The sequence below is a fragment of the Tamandua tetradactyla genome, chromosome 19 (assembly GCF_023851605.1).
Source record: "Tamandua tetradactyla isolate mTamTet1 chromosome 19, mTamTet1.pri, whole genome shotgun sequence".
In the NCBI taxonomy this organism is placed as follows: Eukaryota; Metazoa; Chordata; class Mammalia; order Pilosa; family Myrmecophagidae; genus Tamandua; species Tamandua tetradactyla.
The window spans coordinates 27384012-27405233 of record NC_135345.1 but is presented as its reverse complement, the minus strand read 5'-3'; the positions used below and the strand labels follow the sequence as shown (position 1 = coordinate 27405233).

The window sequence follows — 21222 nt, the reverse complement described above, 5'->3', positions numbered from 1 at the left end:
CTGTTAGGTTGAATGTTCCAATGCTCCATGGTGTCATAAAAGGACTTCAGAGTTTTGGGCTCTTTGCAGACATGGTTACAGGCCATTCATTCCCAGTTTATAAACAGGTTGCATCAAGCATTATATCTGCCATTTGAAACACTTCTTTTCACAGAAGTTATATTATAAATACGGCATTTAAGTTCCCAGATCACCACAAAAGCCTATTTAACCCATATGTAGCTGAATTATATAGTAATATAGTACCGATGGTGCATCTCAATTGGACTATGACATAAAGCAGCCACCAATAGAAGGGAACCCAATACAATAAGTCAGTCTTTTAGGGTAGAGACAAGATGGTGTAGATGGTAAGAAACAGCAGTACCAGAAATGAAAATGTTCTAGAAAAGGGACCCTAGTTCTTATGGTGTCTGCTTTGAAGGGCAGGCAGATGACTAGAAACACTCTGGGAGAATCAGCTCCTATAAATGTCATAAGCAGAAAGATAACCCAAAAGCAGTTGGTGAATGGATTGGAATAGCAAGAAAGGAAGAAGTCCAGTTACTTCAATTGTACAGGTAACATATAAGAGCCTGGGTACTCAACTAAATAAAGGCTGAAATAGCAGAAATTTCACAGCTTAAGAGAGAAATATTCTAGGTACAACTATAAAATATAACATTTTTTAAGCTATGTCTCAACAACATAGACCATGGTTCTTAATCATTCTATATTACAGAACAATCTGAGGTTAACAAAAACAAAGGATTCTCTCCCCTCCAAAAAACACACACAATCTTGATTTATAGTGATTACATTCATATCCATGATTTCCTGTACAACATACTAAGAAATTTTTAAGGTGAAACTGGGCAAAAGTAAAATCATACGGTAGAAGAGCAGGAAACGATGTCTTTTGCAAGATACCACAGTAGCCAAACATAAGTAGCATGCCTGAAAGGCTAGAAACTAATAAAAGTTTAGTGCAAAACAACAACTATAAGATTTAGTAATGTGCAAAGAATAAGTCATGAGCTATTTTTATTAACTTTGTATTCTGAAATATGATCAAACATACAGGCTAAACACAAAAATGATATAAAACCCATACAGAGAACTCCAAGATACCCCTCTCACCCAACACATCCAGATCCACCAATTTTAACTTTTTGCCACATTTATCATTCTATATATTCAGTCTATTTATCAATCCATTTTCTAAACACTTAAATGTAGATTGTATATATGATAAGTGCTTTGAACACTCAATACTGTCACAAACATTTCTTAAGAACAAGGATATCCACTTATATAACCAAGTTACCTACGCAGTTATCAAGTTCAGGCAATTCAACATTGATATAAAGCTTACAGTCTATATTCCAATTTTTTCATATGTACCAATAATGTCCCTTTGAGCCTTTTCTTCTCCCTTGCTAGATCCCATCCAAGATCAGGTATAATTAACTGCATTTAACTGTCATTCTCTCTTTAGATGCTCGTTCCTTTTTTTTTTTAATTGTGGGAACTTATAAACAATATAAACTATCCTCTCCCAAGTGATACCATTCAATGGGATTAATCACATTCACAATATTGCGTTAACCTCACCACCACCCATTACTAAAACTCTGCCACCTCCCCAAACAGAAATCCTAAACCTATTATGCAATAACTTGCTGTTCCTCCTGACCCCCACCCCTGGCAACCCATACTCTACCGTCTGTATAAACTTGCATATTCTCCAATATTTTCTCTGTAATTACCTTATGGCTTAAATTTAAATACAAAACCTGTAACAATTTTGTGTGCTCTGATACCAATTTAATTTTAATACTATACACAAACTATGTTACTATACCCCTCTATCTTCCATAACTTTATGCAATTATTGTCATAAATTACATATTTATGAGTCCAAAACCACTGATTTCTTATTATATTTTATGCATTTGCCTTTTAGATCTTATAGAAAGAAAAAAGTGGAGTTACAAACCAAACATAGAATAGTACTGGCATTTATATATATATATCCATGACATTACCCTCACCAGAGATCTTTATTTCTTCATGCAGCTTTGGTCAAATGTCTGTTGTTCTTACTTTCAACTTTTTGCATAATTCTCTTTAGTGTTGCTTGTAGGACAGGACTAACGTTGACAAACTACCTCAGCTTTTCTTTACCCGGGAACAACTTAATTTCTCCCTGAGTTTTGAAAGACAGTTTTGCCATATAAAGAATTGCTGGTTGGCAATTTCTTGCTGAAAGCACTTTTTTTTTTTTAATGGGCAGGCACCAGGAATCGAACCCGGGTCTCCAGCATGGCAGGTAAGAACTCTGCCACTGAGCCACCATTGCCTGTTCAATGTAAGCACTTTTAATATGTCATCCCCCTGCCTTCCTGACTGCAAAGTTTCTGATGAAAATTTGGCATTTATTGTTATAGAGGTTCTCCTGTACAAGACATTTTGCTTCTCTCTTGCAGCTTTCAGAATTCTCTCTTTATCTTTGGTATTCGAGAATTAGATTATAAAATGCTATGGAGTGGGTCTATTTGGGTTTATTCTGTTTGGAATTCATTGAGCATCTTGGATGTGCTTATTTAATTATTTCATTAAATTTTGGAAGCTTTCGGCCATTATTTCTTTGATTATTCCCTCTGTCCCTTTCTTCTCCTTTGGCACTCCCACAAGGAATATATTAGTATGCTTGCTGGTATCCCACAGATTCCTGAGGCTCTGTTCCCTTTCCTAAATTTTTTCTTTCTGTTCCTCAGACTGGATGATTTCTGTTGATTTATTTCCAAGTTCATGGATTCTTCTGTCAACTCCAATCTGCTGCTCAACCCCTCTAGGAAATTTTTAAATTCTTTTAGTATGGTTTTCAGCTCTGTTTGGTTCCTCTTCATAAATTTCACCTATTGATATTTTGTTTGTGCTCATCTATCATTTTCCTGATTTCCTTTAGTTCCTTGTCTATGTTTTCCTTTAGCTCTTTGAACATATTTAGGACCAATTTTTGTCTGGTATGTTCCAGGTCTGGTCCTTCTTGTTAATGGTTTCTAATGCTTTAATATCCTCCTTTTTGTCGGCCACCACTTCCTATTTGTATGTTTTATAATCTTTAACTTAAACCTGGACTATTTTGATATTAATGTGTTATCACTGAAATTTACTCTGTGGCATCTATTCCTTAAGCTTGTGTCCAGCTAGTGTTATGACCAGGTTTTACTTAAATACTACAAGCTAACAAAAAAAAGGAAGGAACAAAATAAAATACATTTCCCAGTCTTTGCAGATTGACCTGTGCCTGTGCTCTCCATCAGGGCTTATCCATAAAATGGATTACCTATGAATAGCTCCAGGATAAAGTATAGGGGCTTACCTGGCCTCTCCTGCCCACGAGTCTTGTCCTAGGGCACACGATCCTAGGAATTCCCCATTTACACGGTTACAAATATACCCTTCTTTCCTAGGAAACAGTTTTCCTCATGGTCATGGGTACTACACTATAGATCCAGCAGAGCAACCCCTTGCCCCAAGCAACACGACTTGACTACTCTTCCAAAAGGCTCTGGGAGAGTTCTGTGAATCATCTTTGCACAGGGCAAGTTATGGAACTGCAAATCCCTCAGACCAAGATCAGATAGACTAGGCCTGACATACATGTTACAGAACTGCAAATCCCTCAGACTAAGATCAGATAGACTGGGCCTGACATACATGTTCACAGTATGTTCACAAGTACAGCTCTACTTCTGGAACCAGGACGAGGGATCTGCAATGGGAGCATAAGCCAGCTCCATGCAGAACTGGTGAGGGGTAGGGAAGGAGCCAATCAGGGCACCACAAAACTCTACCACTTTTAAGGAGCCTTTTCCTTGATTTGGCACTCATCTGGTCACTATCATCTTTTAAATTTTTTGGAGCCCTGAGAACAATGTTCTACCAGTTCTTGCTGATCGTTCAAAGCTTTTGTGGGAAGCTGAAATCCTGAAGCATCTCACTCTGACATCCTGATTGGGGTGCAGCGATGAATCAATCATTTTACATTTATCCTATTATGCGAAAATAAGATCCATAGCTAAACTATGTGTTCATAAAGGGACAATATAAAGAGCCTCCGGTAACTACCACTGTCTGAGCACTTAATCCAGTGGTTCTCAACTGCAGAGAGCATCAGAATCACCCACAGGAGTTATTAAAACACAGACTGCTGGGCCCCAGAGTTTTTGATTCAGTAGTGTGGGAGTGTGGCTACAGAATTTACATTTCTAACAGGTTCTCAAGTAAAGCTAATACCCTTTGTTCAGGGACTATACTTTGGTTTATTCTTCAGAGCAATTTCTCAGAACTATGCCAAATCCCTTCGCTACCTCTCTCTCTTGGGGTTAAGCATTTAGCTGCAATGATCCACTTTGTCGGGTGTAATCATCACCTTTCTTTCCTCATTCCTCAGGATCAATGCAAAGTAGAAAAGTGTTCCAACCTTTTTCCTACCTTGCTTGCAAAACATGTATACAGCCTCCAAATTGTTCTGAATAACAAAGTATGAATAAGTAGAGGTAAATTAATAAGAAATAAACAAAATGACAAAGTTGGTAAATTGTTAAATACCAAAATACCTTAGTACATCCTAACAGATGATTCTCACCTGGATAAGAGAAGAGACGTCTACAGACTGCTATTTGAAGATGTTAAAATTGTCTCTTCTAGGATCTCTTCAGATCAATAATTAGTTACTAGTATTCATATAAAAATTAAATTTAAAAAGTAATGGAATTTGTAGCAAAAATTCATATTTACAGAAAAAAACTTTTTAAAAAAAGGAAGTATAGTATACATATTAATAAAGTCTTTTCTTATCAAAGTATCTAAATTTTCTGCCTGTCATTCACTGCTTTTTTTTCCTAATTTAGCATAAATGAGTGAGCTTTGTTTCCTTCTTATATTAACACCTATTAAAAGGTATCAGAGCTGATTTTAACTATGAAAAGCAGAGTGGTCATTATAAGAATATCAACAAATGATGGGTTATATAGTCAAGAGACCTAAACACAGTTACAATGGAAATTAAAGAATAAATACTAACATCAGCAGTATCTATGAAACATAGTTTTGAAAAATTTTCAGTTGCCATGTAGTCATGAAAAATGGAATGAAGCTTATGTGACTTATAATATGATTTTGCTTTACAATTCATTAATGTAATGGCCTTCAAGTTCCGTTGCCCAGAGCTCATAGGAATCTACCGAAGCTAATTTACTGAGAGGAAGGAAATATTAAAGCTTCCATTTATATCTAATTTTATCTCATTTTTGGCAAATAGTTAATGGGGAAAATTATGGGGGGGGGAGGAGAGGCCTCTGTATTTTCTGCATGATTTTTCTGTACACCTACAGCTTCTCTAATAAAAATAAATGCATGAAACAAAAAAAGACATAATGCTAATGCAATAATATATGCACACATATATACACATGCACAATACTTATATATAGCCATTTATTTATAAATTACATAAGGGTATACATGGTCAGAAACTTTTTAACAATATAAGTGCATGAACAAAACAGTTCGGAAAAAGATGGCTCATTAGAGGCTTTCTCCAGAAAGCCATTTTACTTTTTGCTATTACCAACAGTGTCACTTGATTTTACAACACTATTTAAAAAATTATATCTGAACCACAGATATCTCTACATTTCCATCAAATCTACTACATATCCTTTATCTTTTCCTCAAATTATAGTAATCTGTTTTGGGGAAGGCTTACTCCTAAGCCTAAAAATCCATGCTTTTCGTTACCATAGAATTATATTCCTATTAATATAAACCCTAGGCTGCAATTTTCTAAGCATCTTGTAATGTTCACATTTAGCTAAGAAAAAGGCTTTTATAAGAGCAGATATGGAAAAAATGATTTCAAAGGTAAAATGTTAGGCTATTAATAGAATAGACTTTATTCTATTTTCCTTTATTCTATTTCCTTCTTATATTAACATCTATTAAAAGGTATCAGAGCTGATTTTAACTATGAAAAGCAGAGTGGTCATCATAAGAATATCAACAAATGATGGGTTATATAGTCAAGAGACCTAAACACACTTATAATGGAAATTAAAGTAGATAAATACTAACATCAGCAGTATCTATGAAACATAGCTTTTTCTGAAACATTTTCAGTTGCCATGTTCTCATGAAAAATGGAATGAAGCTTGCAGTGCCAGAACCTAGCACACTGTCTGAAGGCAACAGGTGGCTCAACAAACTGAACTCTTCTTTCTTTAGTTCTTCATTTTTGTTGTTGTTGACAAGTACTCAGGAGCTGCTGCGTGTAAGTTCCAGTTAAGTGCTTCCAACACAGGGTCACCATTTATTTATATGCCCACACCATTCCAAAAGTTTTATTTCCCCAATATTCATTTATAAAACAAACATTTATTGAATGCGTAAAAAAGGTAATAGAATAAACTTTTTTTTAAATCCATGAAACCGCACTACACAGTGAATCTGAAGTCCAACAATGGACCATAGTTAATAGTACAATCAGAAAAATATGTTTCATCAGCTGTAACAAATGTACCACACCAATGCAAGGTTTAAATAACAGGGTGGTATATGGGAATCCTGTATTTTATGCATGATTGTTCTGCAAATCCACAACCCTTCAATTAAAATAAATGAAGTGTTTTAGACACTAACTTGATCTCTCAATAGCAGCTCTGTAAGCTAACAGAGCTGGCCTATAGCTGGCATGCCCTTTGTATGAGGCACTAATACTCCTCTGATTCACCTTCCCACGGCTCTTTGTGTTTTCCATTGTTTCTTGGATTCCCTAACATCCATGGAACATCCCAGCACTAATCTGCTGCTTTCTCATGTCATTTTTCATCTCTTGTGTACTACTGATTCCTCACCACTGCTTAATTCTTTCAGGACAAGTCTAAGTGTAATACATATATATATATTTAATGAAATGACTTCTCAGGAGAAACCAGATGTTCATCTTTGCAGTGCCAGAACCTAGCACACTGTCCGGAGGCAACAGGTGCTCAATAAACTGAACTCTTCTTTCTTTAGTTCTTCATTTTTGTTGTTGTTGACAAGTATTCAGGAGCTGCTGTGTCTAAGCTCCAGTTAAGTGCTTCCAACACAGGGTCACCATTTATTTACATGCCCACACCATTCCAAAAGTTTTATTTCCCCAATATTCATTTATAAAACAAACATTTAGTAAATGCATATTACACACTGTTAGACACTTATAGCCAAGATTTTACTGCCCATGATAAATTCATAAATACAAATTAAAAGCAACAAATTTAGTAAAATGCTCAATCTATCATTTGATACATAATAACCTTACTCTTGATATTTAAGACACAAAAGTAAGTTTAGTTTCAATACTAATACTAATACAATGGCTTATATTAAAAAATAATTATATTAAATTATATTAAAAAATAATATAATGGCTTATATTAAAAAAATATATGTAGGGCAATGCAATGGTGGCTCAGTGGCAGAATTCTTGCCTGCAATGCCAGAGACCCAGGTGCAATTCCCGGAGCCTGCTCATGCCAAAAAACAATAGAAATATATATATATAGTGTATATATACATATGTAGTACTATATATATATAGTATACTATACATATATGTAGTACTATGTACTATATTAACCATGGGTTTTCAGGAAAAATAAGTATATTCAATTAAGCAAACACTGATCACTTATACTAAACACAGAGCTTTAAGACACTAGATTCATGAAATAGCTTCAGTTAGAAAAGTTTCTTGTCAAATAGACTTAAGATATACCATCATCTTAACGATAAATGGAACACATCATAAAAGAGAAGCAACACAGCTTCAAGCTCAAGATCATACATTCTGGAGTCAGCGTGGCTTTAAAACCCCAGTTCTACCATTGTAAAAGCTGGTAAGCGTGGGCATATGGCTTAAATTCCATAAGCCTGTTTCCTAATTTGAAAAGAGAAAGTAATAGTATATCTAAGCTCATAGAATGGCTGTGAGAAGTCCATACTATAGTACATGTAAAGAACTGTGGTGTTGATAAATTGTTCCTATTATTTTAGTACATAAATCTTTTAATATAAGTCTGAAAAGTCCTATGGTAGAGAAACTAAGTCAATCATGCACTGCCCAATTTTGACCATGTAATCCATTTTTTTCTATGGAACATCTATTAACATTCTCTGTTACTGTAATTGTATGCTTATTGCCATTATTTTCCAGAAAGAATTAAAATCTTCATTTGCATGACATCAAGTCAGATTAATTATTTCTCACAAACTATGAAAATCTCATTCAGTATACAAGGAAAATACCTCAATAATTATAAGAGGAAGCAAGAATTCTTTAGCACCTACTCTTGATCTGTCAAATAAGTTATTCCAGTCAGTACATTTGTATATATAATTATAGTTACCCTTAACTACAAAATACTCTTTAAATAACTTTCAGTCCAGCATATCTGCTTTAAAATTCTAAATATTTCCTATTACAAAGACAAACATGTACAGTCTCATTTTATGGGTCACTTTCAAAAGGAAGCCTTTTCAAGGGAGTTGTATCACTTTACTTCTTTTAAAGTAAAAAAAAAAAATTCATTCTTCTATGGTTTAAGAACTTCCCATCAAGTATCTCTAGTTAGCAGAGTCTAGAAACAAACAAACTGTGGTAAGCAGCCTCTAAAATGGCTCCCAATAATCCCCACAACCTGGTATTCTTATGCCTGTACAAACACCTTCCCTTGAGTGTCAGCTGGACATAGGGCCTCCCTTTCAACAAAAAGAACGTGGCAAAAGTGATGGGACCAGAAAACCTCTTTTGTTCCTCAAATGTGGCCTCTCTAAGCTCAACTCTGCGAGGAAAATCATTACCTCCCCCTTCATGGGACATGACTCCCAGGGTTATAAGTCTCCTTAACAATGGGAGACATGACTCCCAGGATTGAGTCTGGCCCTGGTACCATGGGATTGACAATGCCTTCCTCCAAAAGGGGAAAAGAAATGTTTTTACGGCTAAGAGAGTTGAGAGGCTATTCTGGAGGACTACTCTTATGCAAGCTTCAGCTAGATATTTCTAATTGCCACAGTTGGCCAAATCCCAACCAACATCATTCCTATTAACCCTAAAGAACACCTAGGGCTCCGTCTGAGAGTCTACAAAAGTTTCATGTATCAGTTTACTTTCCAAAAACCTATAACCTCCAGATGGTCCCTAGGCAAGATAAGTTCTGAAACCCAGAGGGGCCAGCCTCTCCAAGAATATCAGCTAATTCCATGCTTCTATCCTATATCGTTGACACCCCTTTTCAACATGAATGAGTCTCTTTAATATCTCTAAAGGGACAAGGGTCAAAGGAAAAGGAGGAGTTATAACAGAAAAGATAGGATTTAACAAATGAATATGACTGCTGAATCATTATATTGATATTTCTTTTGGTCTCCAGTGTCTTAGAGCAGCTAGAAGTAAAAAGGTGAAAGAACTGTAATCCATTCCAAACTCTGAAATCTGTTCTATAACTTCTTGTTACAATGTACTTTGAAATGCATTACTTTTTTGTATATATGTTCTATTTTATAATAAATAATATTTTTTTAAAAAGTGATGAGACAGCACTTGCGAGATCAGGTTACAAAAAGACTGAATACCGTGTTGCTGGCCCTTCTCTTACTCTCCTCTCAGAGTTTTCCCATTCACTCTGAGGGAAGCCTACTGCCATATGGAGAGATCTATGTGGCAAGGAACTAATATCTCCAAACCAACAACCAGGGATAACCTGTGGTGCCAAAGGCCACATGAATAATCTTTGAAGAGGAGCCTCTTCCACTCAGGCCTTGAGATAACTATAAGCCCAGCTGACATCCTGATAACAGCCTTGTGGGAAACCCAGTGCCTAAAGATTCAATTAAGATACACTTGGATTCCTGACCCACAGAAACCATGAGATGATAAATGTATGCTGTTTTAAGATGCCACTAAATGTTGGGGTCATTTGTTACACAGCAACAGATAACTAAAACACGAGTTAAAAATTTAACTTATGATACTTCAGTAAAAAATACACACATTTATTCTTTTTGACACAATATTCCACATAATTCAAAACTCACTGATCTTATTTTCAAATGTATTCACTATTTTCTTCTAACTCTTCTTTTGCCTATTTTTTCATACATGACTCTCCTAGTTTCAGACACAAATACATCTGTGTTGTCAACAAAGTTTTCTAAGAAATATGTACATAAATGATGACCAAGGTGTTTTTCAGGGAGAATAATATAAGAAAACCTGAAACATCAACCAAATTCTTCTTAAGATTTGGTCTTAAAGTTGACGATATATATATCAAAATAACGGATAACAAAAACTCTAAAACTACCTATTAGTGAAAGGGAGGAATAAATTAAAAGAATAACTAAAAAAGGGATGGAATTAATTTTTATTAAAACAAAATGGAAAGAAAAGGTAAAACAAAATATACATACTAGAAACTATGTCAATGTTTCAATCACTTAGTAGGAAAAAAATACTGTGAATTGTCACTGTTCACATTGTTCCCCTCCTCCTGGGGCACACAGAGTAACAACACCGTTCATTTCTTATCTCAATTATCTGCTCCTTTGAGTAAGTACCTATACCTTCCAAAGTTACACTAAAATTCACAGAATGTGAAAACTTGACTAGAATCAACAACTTGATTTAAATAGGTCAAGGATTCTGCATAAACTGACATCTAATACTCTTTTATCTTGAGCCAGAAGACAATAAACTAGAAAGCAAAAGCTTTTCATCTTGTTCCTAGTCTGAAACACCCCAGGTCCTCAAAATTCAGTTTTACCATAGTTCTGGAAAATTACCAGTTATTTGTTCCCTTACTTATCCAAGTACCTCACACAGTACACATTTCATTGGTTAACTTCTTAATGAAGCCTACCACAACAACTCTACTAAAAACTACAGCCACTCATCATCATCCTGTCCTGATGCCCCTTTCCCCGCCTATTTAGTTTTTGTTTAGTCTGCCTGCCCACAAGGTTCACCAAAACAGTAGCTATGGACACAGACTTTTGTCTGGTTTTTTCCTGATACATTCCAAGCACATATTCAAGTATCCTGCACATAAGAGGCAGTTATTAGTTCAATATTAAATGACTATTATCTCAATATTAAATGAATAAATACAACTATAAAAGTAAATGCCTGTTAATATGGCCAAAAAACAAAATATAGTAACAGGAGGCAATAGGGAGAAAAAAATTAGTTTTCAGCCAGCAGTTTACAATGTTAGATTTTTTTTTTCAAATTTCAAATCAAGTAATATTTCAAACTAAATACACAAAAAGAAATTCAGTACTCAAAAAAATTTTTTTACCAGTATTTCCTATTAAACTTGTGAAATATCCTAATAAAGACTAGTGGAGACCCATGTTAGCACTACTGTTTACTTCTTTAGTAAGAGACACTTTAACAAGAAATACATATCAAGATTTACCTAAACTGTATTGAAGACACCAAGCCTAGTCGAAGAACAACGGAACTAAAAACTCATTCTTTAAAGCCTAAAATCACATCTTACATAGAAATAAAACGTGATCTACATGTTTAATTTTAAATTTATTAAATTAAACACATATAGTGCTTATTTCCTTTCACACACAGTGAAACAGGTGAAAATGAATATTATATTTCTTGTAACCCATTAGGTCTACAATATTATCACTTTTAAAGTGTAAATAATTTAAAATTTAGATATTTTACATTATTTTTCTCACATATATCATCAAAATCCAAACTGCACCGAATACTTACATCATACCTCAAATCAAGTGTTCAATAACCAAAAGTAGCTAGTAGCTACTAGACTTGACAGTGCATTTCTATCTTTTGTTAAGATTCTGATAAAAATATAATGGAAAAAATATATAATGGCATATTGTATTTGCTTTTAAATATTGATATTATAACAAAAATAAAGGTATCTTCTATATTTAAACTGTTCAGATATCATACTGATATTCTAAACTAATATTTTTAGTTTTCTTATTAACCATAAATTTCATTATAGGATTTTCAAGAAAGTAGTGAAGAAAATACAGAGATTCCATATGCCCCCACTTTAATTAATACTACACATTACTATAGTACCTTTGTTACAAGTGATGAAAGAATATTACTATAATTGTACTATTAACTAGAGTCCATAGTTTACACTAAAGTTAACTGATCATGCTGTATAGTCCTACGTTTTTATTTCAATTTTTATTCTAGGAACATATGCATAATATTAAATTTCCTCCTTTTAATCACATTCAAATACATAACTCAGTGCTGTTGATTACATACACATGCTGTACTACCAACACCATCATCCATTACCAAAACTTTCCATCACCCCAAAGAGAAATTATGTGCCAATTAAGCACATGACCTACCCATATTCCAGCCCCTGGTAATCTGAATTCTCTGAGGCCGGTAATAATGTTTCCCCTTTCATATCTGATTTTAGTTATTTGCATCCTTTCTCTTTTTTCAGTCAGTCTAGCTAAAGGTTTGTCAATTTTATTTATCTTTTTGAAGAACCAACTGCTCATGTCATTGATTTTCTCTATTGTTTTTTCATTCATTTATCTCTGCTATAATTTTTATTTCTTTCCTTCTGCTCGCTTTGAGTTTAAGTTTGCATGTCTTTCTTTTTGATCCTGCAATGGAGGTTAGATCTCTAACTTGAGATCTTTTCTTTTTTAAAGTAAACATTTAGAAGGGTACACAGGTGGTTCAGTGATAGAAAGCTTGCCTTCCATGTGGGAGACCCAGGTTCGATTCCTGGATCATGTGACCCCAAAAAACAAAAAAATTTAAAAAGTGATACCTCAAATAAAGTAAACATTTAGAGATATAAATTTCCCCCTCAGGAATGCTTTTGCTGCCTCCCTTAAGTTTTGGTATGCATTATTTTTATTTTCATTCACCTCCAGATACGTCCTAATTTTTAATTTTCCTTGCAATTTCTTCATTGACCCATTGGTTATTTAAGAGTGTGTTCTTTAATTTCCACTTATTTCTGAATTTTCCAGTTGTTTACTAGTTTCATGCCACTGTGACTGGAAAAGATACATTGTGTAATTTCAATTTTTTAAAATTTATTTAGACTTGTTTTGTGACCTAACATATGGTCTATTCTAGAGAATGATCCATGCACACTAGAGAAGAATTTGTATTCTGCTTGGGTAAAGTTTCTACGTATACGTGTTAGGTCTTGTGGGATTATAATATTGCTCAAGTTTTCCATTTCCTTGCTGATCTTTCTATATGTCATCCGTTTTGAAAGCAGCATACTGAAGTCTCCCACGTTAATACAGAACCCTCTATTTCTCCCTTCAAATCTGCCAATATTTGCTTCATATATGTGGGGGCTTTGCCATTAGGTAAATAAATATTTATAATTGTTATGCCTTCCTGTTGAACTGACCCCTTTATCTAAATATAGTGACCTTCTCTATCCCTTCTAACAGTTTCTGACTTAAAGTATATTTTATCTGATATTAATATTGTTCCCAGCTCTCTTCTGGTTACCATTTGTATGGTATATATTTTTTTGCATCCTCTCACTTTCACCCTATTTGTGTCTTTAAATTAAAGATGAGTCTCTTCTGAATAGCTTATAATTGGGCCATGTTTTATCCAATCTGCCAATCTCTGCATTTTGACTGTAGGGTTTAATCCCTTTACATTTAAAGTAACTACTGGTAATGAAAGAGTTTCTTCTGCCATTTGCTATATGATATTGTAAGTCATATCTTTCTTATCCCTCAATTCTTCCATTAATGTCTACTTTGATTTTATTTGATTTTGTGTAGGATACCATTTTTAGTCATTTCTTTTTTTTTGTATATATTTTTCATTTTTGGAGTGTGGTTAACATAGGGCTTAAATTTAACATCCTAAATCTATACTAGTCTTGATTTGATACCAATGTGACTTCAGCAGCATACATATATACACTGTTCCCTATTCACCACTGTCTCACCTTTTTATTGCACTTATTACAAAGTATACCTTTATACATTTGTATGAATAGATTTATCATTACTTTAATACATTTTTTATTTTAGAATGTGTAAAAATTAGAAAGTGGCATTACATAAGAAAAAATATAATACAGTAGTACTGGTATTTATAATTACCCATATGGTTACCTTTACTGGAGAGCCTTCTTTCTGTTGCTTCAATACACTGCCTAGTGTTCTTTTTTTTTTTTGAACTCCCCTTTACCACTGCTTGTAGGGCAGTTACAGTAGCTTTTGGTTATGTATGAATGCTTTAGTCTCTCTCTCATTTCTGAAAGACAGTTTCAACAGATATAAATTCTTGGTGGGCAACTTTTCTGTCAGCACTTTAAATATTTTGTCTTACTGCCTTCTTGCCTCCAGGGTTTCTGATGAGATATCAGTAACTATCATGTTTTTTCTCTTATGGCTTTCAAAACTCTCTCCTTGTCCTTGCCACTGGATAGCCTGACCACTATGTTTCTTGATGTGGTTTTCTTCAAGTTTACCCTAAGTTTGGGGTTCACAACATTCTGGAATGTGCATATTCATGCTTTCCTTAAACTGGGATAGTTTTCTGCCTTTATTTCTTTGAATATTCCTTCACTACTTTTCTTTCACTTCCTTTTAGGACTCCCATAACGCATACGTTGGTATGCTTGATGGCATCTTAAGCTATTAGCTCTTTTTTTTTTTTGTATGCTGTATGGTGGGGTTACATTTCATTTTTTTTCCATGTGAGTATCCCCGTTATTGCAGCACCATTTGTTGAATTTTGTTTTGTTTGTTTGTTTTTGTTGGTTGGTTTGTTGTGTTGAGGGAAGTGCATAGGCCGGGAATTGAACCTGGGTCTCCTGCATGGAAGGCAAGAATTCTACCACTGAACTATCTTTGTACCCCCATTAGCTTTTTTTTTTTAACTTGTTTTTTCTTTCTGCTCCTCAGCCTGAATCATTTCAATATTCTATCTTTGAGTTCACCAATTCTTTCTTCTGCCAGCTCCAATGTACTGTTGAAACCCCTAGGAATTTTCACTTCAGTTATTGTCTTCGTTTGCAGTATAGTTTGTTTCCTTTTAAGAATTTCTCTCTATTGAGATTCATATATTGTTCATTCATTGTTTCCCTAAAACCATTTAGTTTTTTCTTTGGTTTTCTTTTATCTCCTCGAGGATCATTTTCTTTAGTCTTTGTCATAGATGTCTAAAGTCTGGTCCTCTTCACTGATGGTTTTTGGCTTTTTAGCTTCTTCCTTTGGGTGGACCATCATTTCCTGTTTCTTTGTATTGTAATCTTTTATTGCACACTTTACATTTTACTATTTAAAATTTTTAGTTCTTGAGTTGCCTGTTCCTTAAGTCTGTATCCAGTTAGTGGTAAGGCAGAAATTTCCTTGAGTGCCCAGAGCTGAGAAAAACAAACTGAGGGAAAAAACACCATTCATAGTCTTTGCACAATGATTCAGCTTTGGATGGTGGTTTTCTTCAGAGTTTAGCTCTCGTATTAAGATGATTAGTCAGAGGCAAAGGCAAAATGCAGAAGGCTCTCTCTTTCTTATATGAGCCTGTATAGAGCCTGCTTTTGCCTCCTTGTGGCCCTAGGATCTCCCCTCTCATCTACTCCCCTTCTTACAAGAAGGCCCCCTCTACTCCCTATGAAATAGACTTTCTCCTCTTCCTGGTTGCTCTGTTGCATGATTCAATGTAGGTAATCCTTTGCCGCAGGCCATTTTGACTTAATTGGTTCTTACTGTTTTAGCTATAAGCAAGCTGCTTTGTCTAAAGGACAAGTGCTCAGAGGGCAAGCTCAAGACAGGTGTCCTGGTTCAATCTTTCAGGATTCCACCTTAAAAGACTGGCACCAACATACCTAGACCCAGCATCCACACAGGGATTACTCTGCTCCCTCTGAACCAGGTCAGGGACCCACAGTGACAGTACAGGCTGACTCTACACTGCAGAAGGGAAGGAATGGGGGAGGGGCTAGCAAGGCACCATGAGCTTTGCCTCCTTTTTTTTTCTTTTTGCATGGGCAGGCTCCAGGAATCGAATCCACATCTCTGACATGGCAGGCGAGAACTCTGCCACTGAGCCATCGTTGCACTGCCCCACTTACCATTTTTAAAGCTTCATTTTCTTGATTCAGCAATCACTCAGTTACTGCAACCGTTTGTTTTCCAGAGCTTTGAGGAAGGTGATTCTGACAGTTTTTGCTAGTTGCACAAAGATTCTGTGGGGAATGGTAACCCAAAGTGTCTTACACCACCATCTTCGCTAATAGGTTAAACTCTACTTCTTAAAGATAAACTTTTACATCTAACTTCTATTGCAAAATGCTTGAAATTTCACTGAAATTTAAAGACCCTGCAGTGAAGTATAATTTACAGAGACTTGCACCTTAATTTCTTTGGTATAGTGATATATGCACACATTTAATATCTGGTGATGAGGTTAAAAAAACGATCAAAATTACTTGTAATTCTAAAAATCATTACGCAATCAAATACATTTAAATATACTGTCAAATATCTGCATATGTTTCTTTAATACCCTCTCTGTCTGTATATTATACATAATTTTAACTGATCTTTCCTTTGATGGCATTTATGATTAAATGTGAATTTCTATTTTTTCATATTTAAATACTATAATGTTTATAATGATATATCAACTAATAACAAAGTAATTTCTATTACATAAATTTTAAATTAAAGTTTCTAGGGTGGGCAATGGTGGCACAGTGGCAGAGTTCTCGCCTGCTGTGCCGGAGACCCGGGTCCAATTCCCGGTGTTCGTCAGTGCAAAAAAACAAACAAAAAAATAATTAAATTTAAAAAAATTGAAGTTTCTGGCTCTCATTTTAGACCTGAAATGAGCAAATCTCAACAAATTAATTTGCAAGCTCTGAAACATGGCTATATAAAACTACTACAATTTAAAAGGTAAAAATGTACTCCAATCTTTCCAAACATTTTAAAATCAGGGGACCCGGGTTCGATTTCCGGACCACATACACAAAAAAATAAAAATCAACTAAATATGCTCCCCAAATTCCACAACTCCCTCCCCCCAAAATAATCCCTCAGCATTATGTTCATTAACCTAAAGCAATGTTAAGCAATAATTAGGTCCTCAAGTCGTAGCAAAATCAAAGGGAAACCTGGCACCAACAGTGCAATCACTTAAAAATGAGTTTCATTGTTTCTCTTTCCAGTACAGTACTATAAGGTTCAATGCTAAGAGTTATTTGCAACTTAATTGCTGGAGACAGATGAAATGGCCCAGGACATTCAACTATTGAACATAATACATTCTCAGGGCTGAAACGAACTTTGTTCAAAAAAAGCTAAGACTATTATACTGTAAGCGACAAAGAAAACAAACCACAATATTTTTTAAAAATCTATTTAGCCTAGAGAATAATTTACCTCTACAAAGGGTATCAAATATGACAACACAAACTCTATTATAATTTCACAATTTACTTAATATTCAGATTCTTATTTGATCTATATTGACAACTCAGATAAACCACTAAAATAATCTTGGGTAGATTAGAAAGAAAATTTCATCACTGATAATCTAGATTATTATTACTAAAATGTAATCTGATAGCTTGATTGTGTGTGTACATGTGTAAGTGAATTGAGAGGGAGAGAACTGATGATGATGAGAGAATGAATTATTTAATGGTCTGTAATAAAATACAACTAGTTTATGTTGTTTTCTAGTATTGGTTAAACTCTTGATATTCAATCTATTTCATTTCATCCACTCTTCCTTAGGACCAAAAGGACATATTTACATACTTCAAATATATTTTTCATTGGAAACAATGTAAGGATTATCATATAGTCCATTGTTCTAGAAATGAATTAAATTAATTGGTCTCTGGAGCTAAAAGCCATGATATTGGTATTACTGGCACCAAACAAAATGATTTAACCACAATTAGAAGAGATTATCTCAATCAACAGAAATCAACTAATACTGAGACATTAAATCTAAGACTGAGGAGTTACTATCTGATCTAATAAACAATCGAAAATCATTTTAAGTTTCTTAATTAGCGAAAACCACTTTTAAAATGATGTTCATGATGGACTGCAGAAGAAAAATTTAGAGACAGTAATCGAGGGACAAAGCAACTGATACTCAGATTAAAAGAGAGCAAACAGACAACAAAAGTAGAGAAGAGGTAGTGAAATGGGAAGAGAAAGGATAAAGTTTAAGAAAAAAAAGACCATTTGCCTATGGGCAAAATTTGGCCCACTGCCTAGCTTTGTAAATAAAGTTTTATTAGAACACATAGGCCCATAAATTTATGTATTATTTAAGACTCCTTCATACTGCGATGGCAGGGTGGAATAGTTACGACAGAGACCATATGGTCTGCAAAATCTAAAATATTTACTATCTGATCCTTCAAAGGAAAAGTCTGCCAATCTGATTGAGACAAATAAGAATTAAGGAGGTGTGGGTCCAGAAGCGCCACTGAACAGTGAGGGATTTAAACAGAACAGCTGGGATTTTGTTTTACACATACTAAGTTTAAAATAAAGGAAGAACCCGCTGAAGAAGTCAGACAGAAAGGAATGTTAGGAATCCAGACTGGCTTACAGACAGAGAAATCAGGAATAAACCGAAAATGAATGAGCCTTCTCAAAGTAAATTTTTTTTTTTTTTTCACGAGCAGGCACCAGGAATCACCCAGGTCACTGGCATTCAAGGTAAATTTTTATACCTGCAGGTCAAAAACTGGTCTTTACGCGAATGTTCAAAAAAAAAGATTATGGTGATGAATACACAACTATGTGATGATATTGTGAGCTAATGATTACACACCATGTATAGAATGCCTGCATGTCAAGAATGTTTGTATGTTTGTTAGGGCTTACAATAAAAATATTTATTAAAAAAAAAAAAGAACTGAACATTGTATCTGCTGCTTCTTTTATCTACTTTATGGACAGATGAGTAAAACATATGGATTAAAAATAAATAAATAATGGGGGAACAAATGTTAAATTTAGTAGACTGAAATGCTAGTGATCAATGAAAGAGAGGGGTAAGGGGTATGGTATGCATGAATTTTTTTCTGTTTTCTTTTTATTTCTTTTTCTAAATTGATGCAAACGTTCTAACAAATGATCATGATGATGAATATACAACTATGTGATGAAAAAAAGAACTGATCTTTAGACAATATCACTGTCATAACAGTGATACATACACATTATGTAATTAGATAATGTGATAGAGAATTAGATAGCATTAGATAATAATGTAAAAGAACAATGTAATTTAGTATCGATTACACTAAACGGGAACATTTCAATGGGAACAAATACAACGAAGAGGTCGAGGGGACCAAAAACTGACCAGGGAATTTGGTTAGAATGAGACCATGGCCAAATAAAGAAAACAACTTCAGTGGAGAAAATAAGGAAGACAGCAGACCAGGAGGAAAACGGGAATGCTTAAGAAATAAAGACAGTGAATTTAGCAGATTATTATACATTGGTGGCTCCCAATGAACCACATTTCCTTGTATTCATGCCCCTGTATAACCCTCTCCCACAGTGACTCTGAGATTGGCCAAATGACTTGCTGTGGCCAATCTGATATTAGCAAGCATCAAGCAGAGACATGCTAAGCACTTACAGGGAACTTGACTTCTTGGTACACTACCACTTGAAGGTAGCTGCCATGCTATAACAAAGTTTGAGCTAGACTCTTAAATGATGAGAGGACACAAAGAAAGAGACCCTAAAGGATTAGAGACCATCTTAGCTATTCTATCCCCAGCAGAGGTCCTAAATGATTACAACTACCATAAAATTGTCCAATAGAATCCATCAACCCACAGATGAGTAGAAATAATAAACTTCTGTTTAAAGTTAATAAATTTTGAGGTGGTCTGTAAAGTAGCAACAGACAACTGACATTCTCAGAATACTGTAGAAATCTAAGAACTGAACATTGAGAATTTTTATAGAACAAGAGAAACTTGTAGACGTGGGGTAAAAAACAGCAAAACATGTAATAAAGAGTGTAAAATTAAAAGGCAAAGAGAAAAACTAAAAATGTTGAAATGAAGGAGTTGAGTTGTACAAGAAAAAATGGGAAAAAATAAGATTAAAAACTCAGTCATTCTGAGAATCTCAGGAGAATACGAGGGAAAAAGTTCTTTCACCTACTTCATCACTTTCATCTACTTCAATTCCTCCATCTTTGTCATCATCCATTTGTTTATGTATTGTTTGAAGAGCTTCCAGACTAAATCTGTCTTCTTCTGTAAAGCATGGTGGACTCAGTGATATGCAGGGATCTGAAAGAAAAGAATAGCAATTACTCACTTGCCATACCAAAACACAGACTAAAATTACAGAATATAATTAAAAAGAAAACCAACAAAATTAAACTTCAGACTAAGTGAAACACAGCCTTCAAAATGTCTAGAAGAGTATTCTTCACATAAAAAGTATATGTCCATAATTGATTAAAAATAATCACATTTAATTAACATTAGACTATTACAACCAGGACTTATACCAGGTTGTCTATATTTCACATCTTTAACCATTTTCTTCTTATCTAGCCCATTATATTTGCTAATTATTTCCCCAAAGGGGGGGGGGGGGGGAGAACAGGCAACATTCCCACACCTCCTCCAAAAAAAAGAAAAAAATTTTAAAATCATAGAATAGAAGGTGCTATTTTTGTATAATCCAGTTTAGTTAAATGTAAGTCCTATGAAAATATTACAAAATCAAAGGATACAAGAAAAGGACTTAAGAGGATACAAGTAAAAGGATATACAGAATAGTCACATGACCTCAAAATTAATTTTTCATTATTTTTCTATTTAAGAGAATGCCTGAGGTCATATGGCTTTTTTAAAAATACTAACTTCTTAGGTTCAACAAGAAAAAAAAGGAAGACAAAAATCTTATTCCTGATGTTTTCCTTAATGTACATTTACTGGTTAAAATTCTTCCTCAGAAAAATGTTGTGAAAGAAAGTATGATTCCTTACATTCAGGCTGTCAAAAACTAACACTATAGAGAAAATGTAGTTTCTCATAGCTTAAAAGTCAAAATGGTGAAAATTACCTCTTGCTGACTCAGCAAGTAAACACCATACCAAAAAAGAAAAAT

At 34.5% G+C, this 21222-nt stretch overlaps 1 protein-coding gene across 2 annotated transcripts in view; it reads right to left on the bottom strand.

The window, feature by feature from the left end:
* STIM2 (stromal interaction molecule 2) overlaps positions 1 to 21222 on the bottom strand; it is a 189491-nt gene that overhangs the window by 107417 nt on the left and 60852 nt on the right. For both annotated transcript variants that reach the window (XM_077136555.1, XM_077136556.1), the window contains exon 2: positions 20263 to 20393. In XM_077136555.1, the coding sequence (XP_076992670.1) occupies positions 20263 to 20393 (131 nt within the window). The remainder of the gene's footprint in view (positions 1 to 20262; positions 20394 to 21222) is intronic.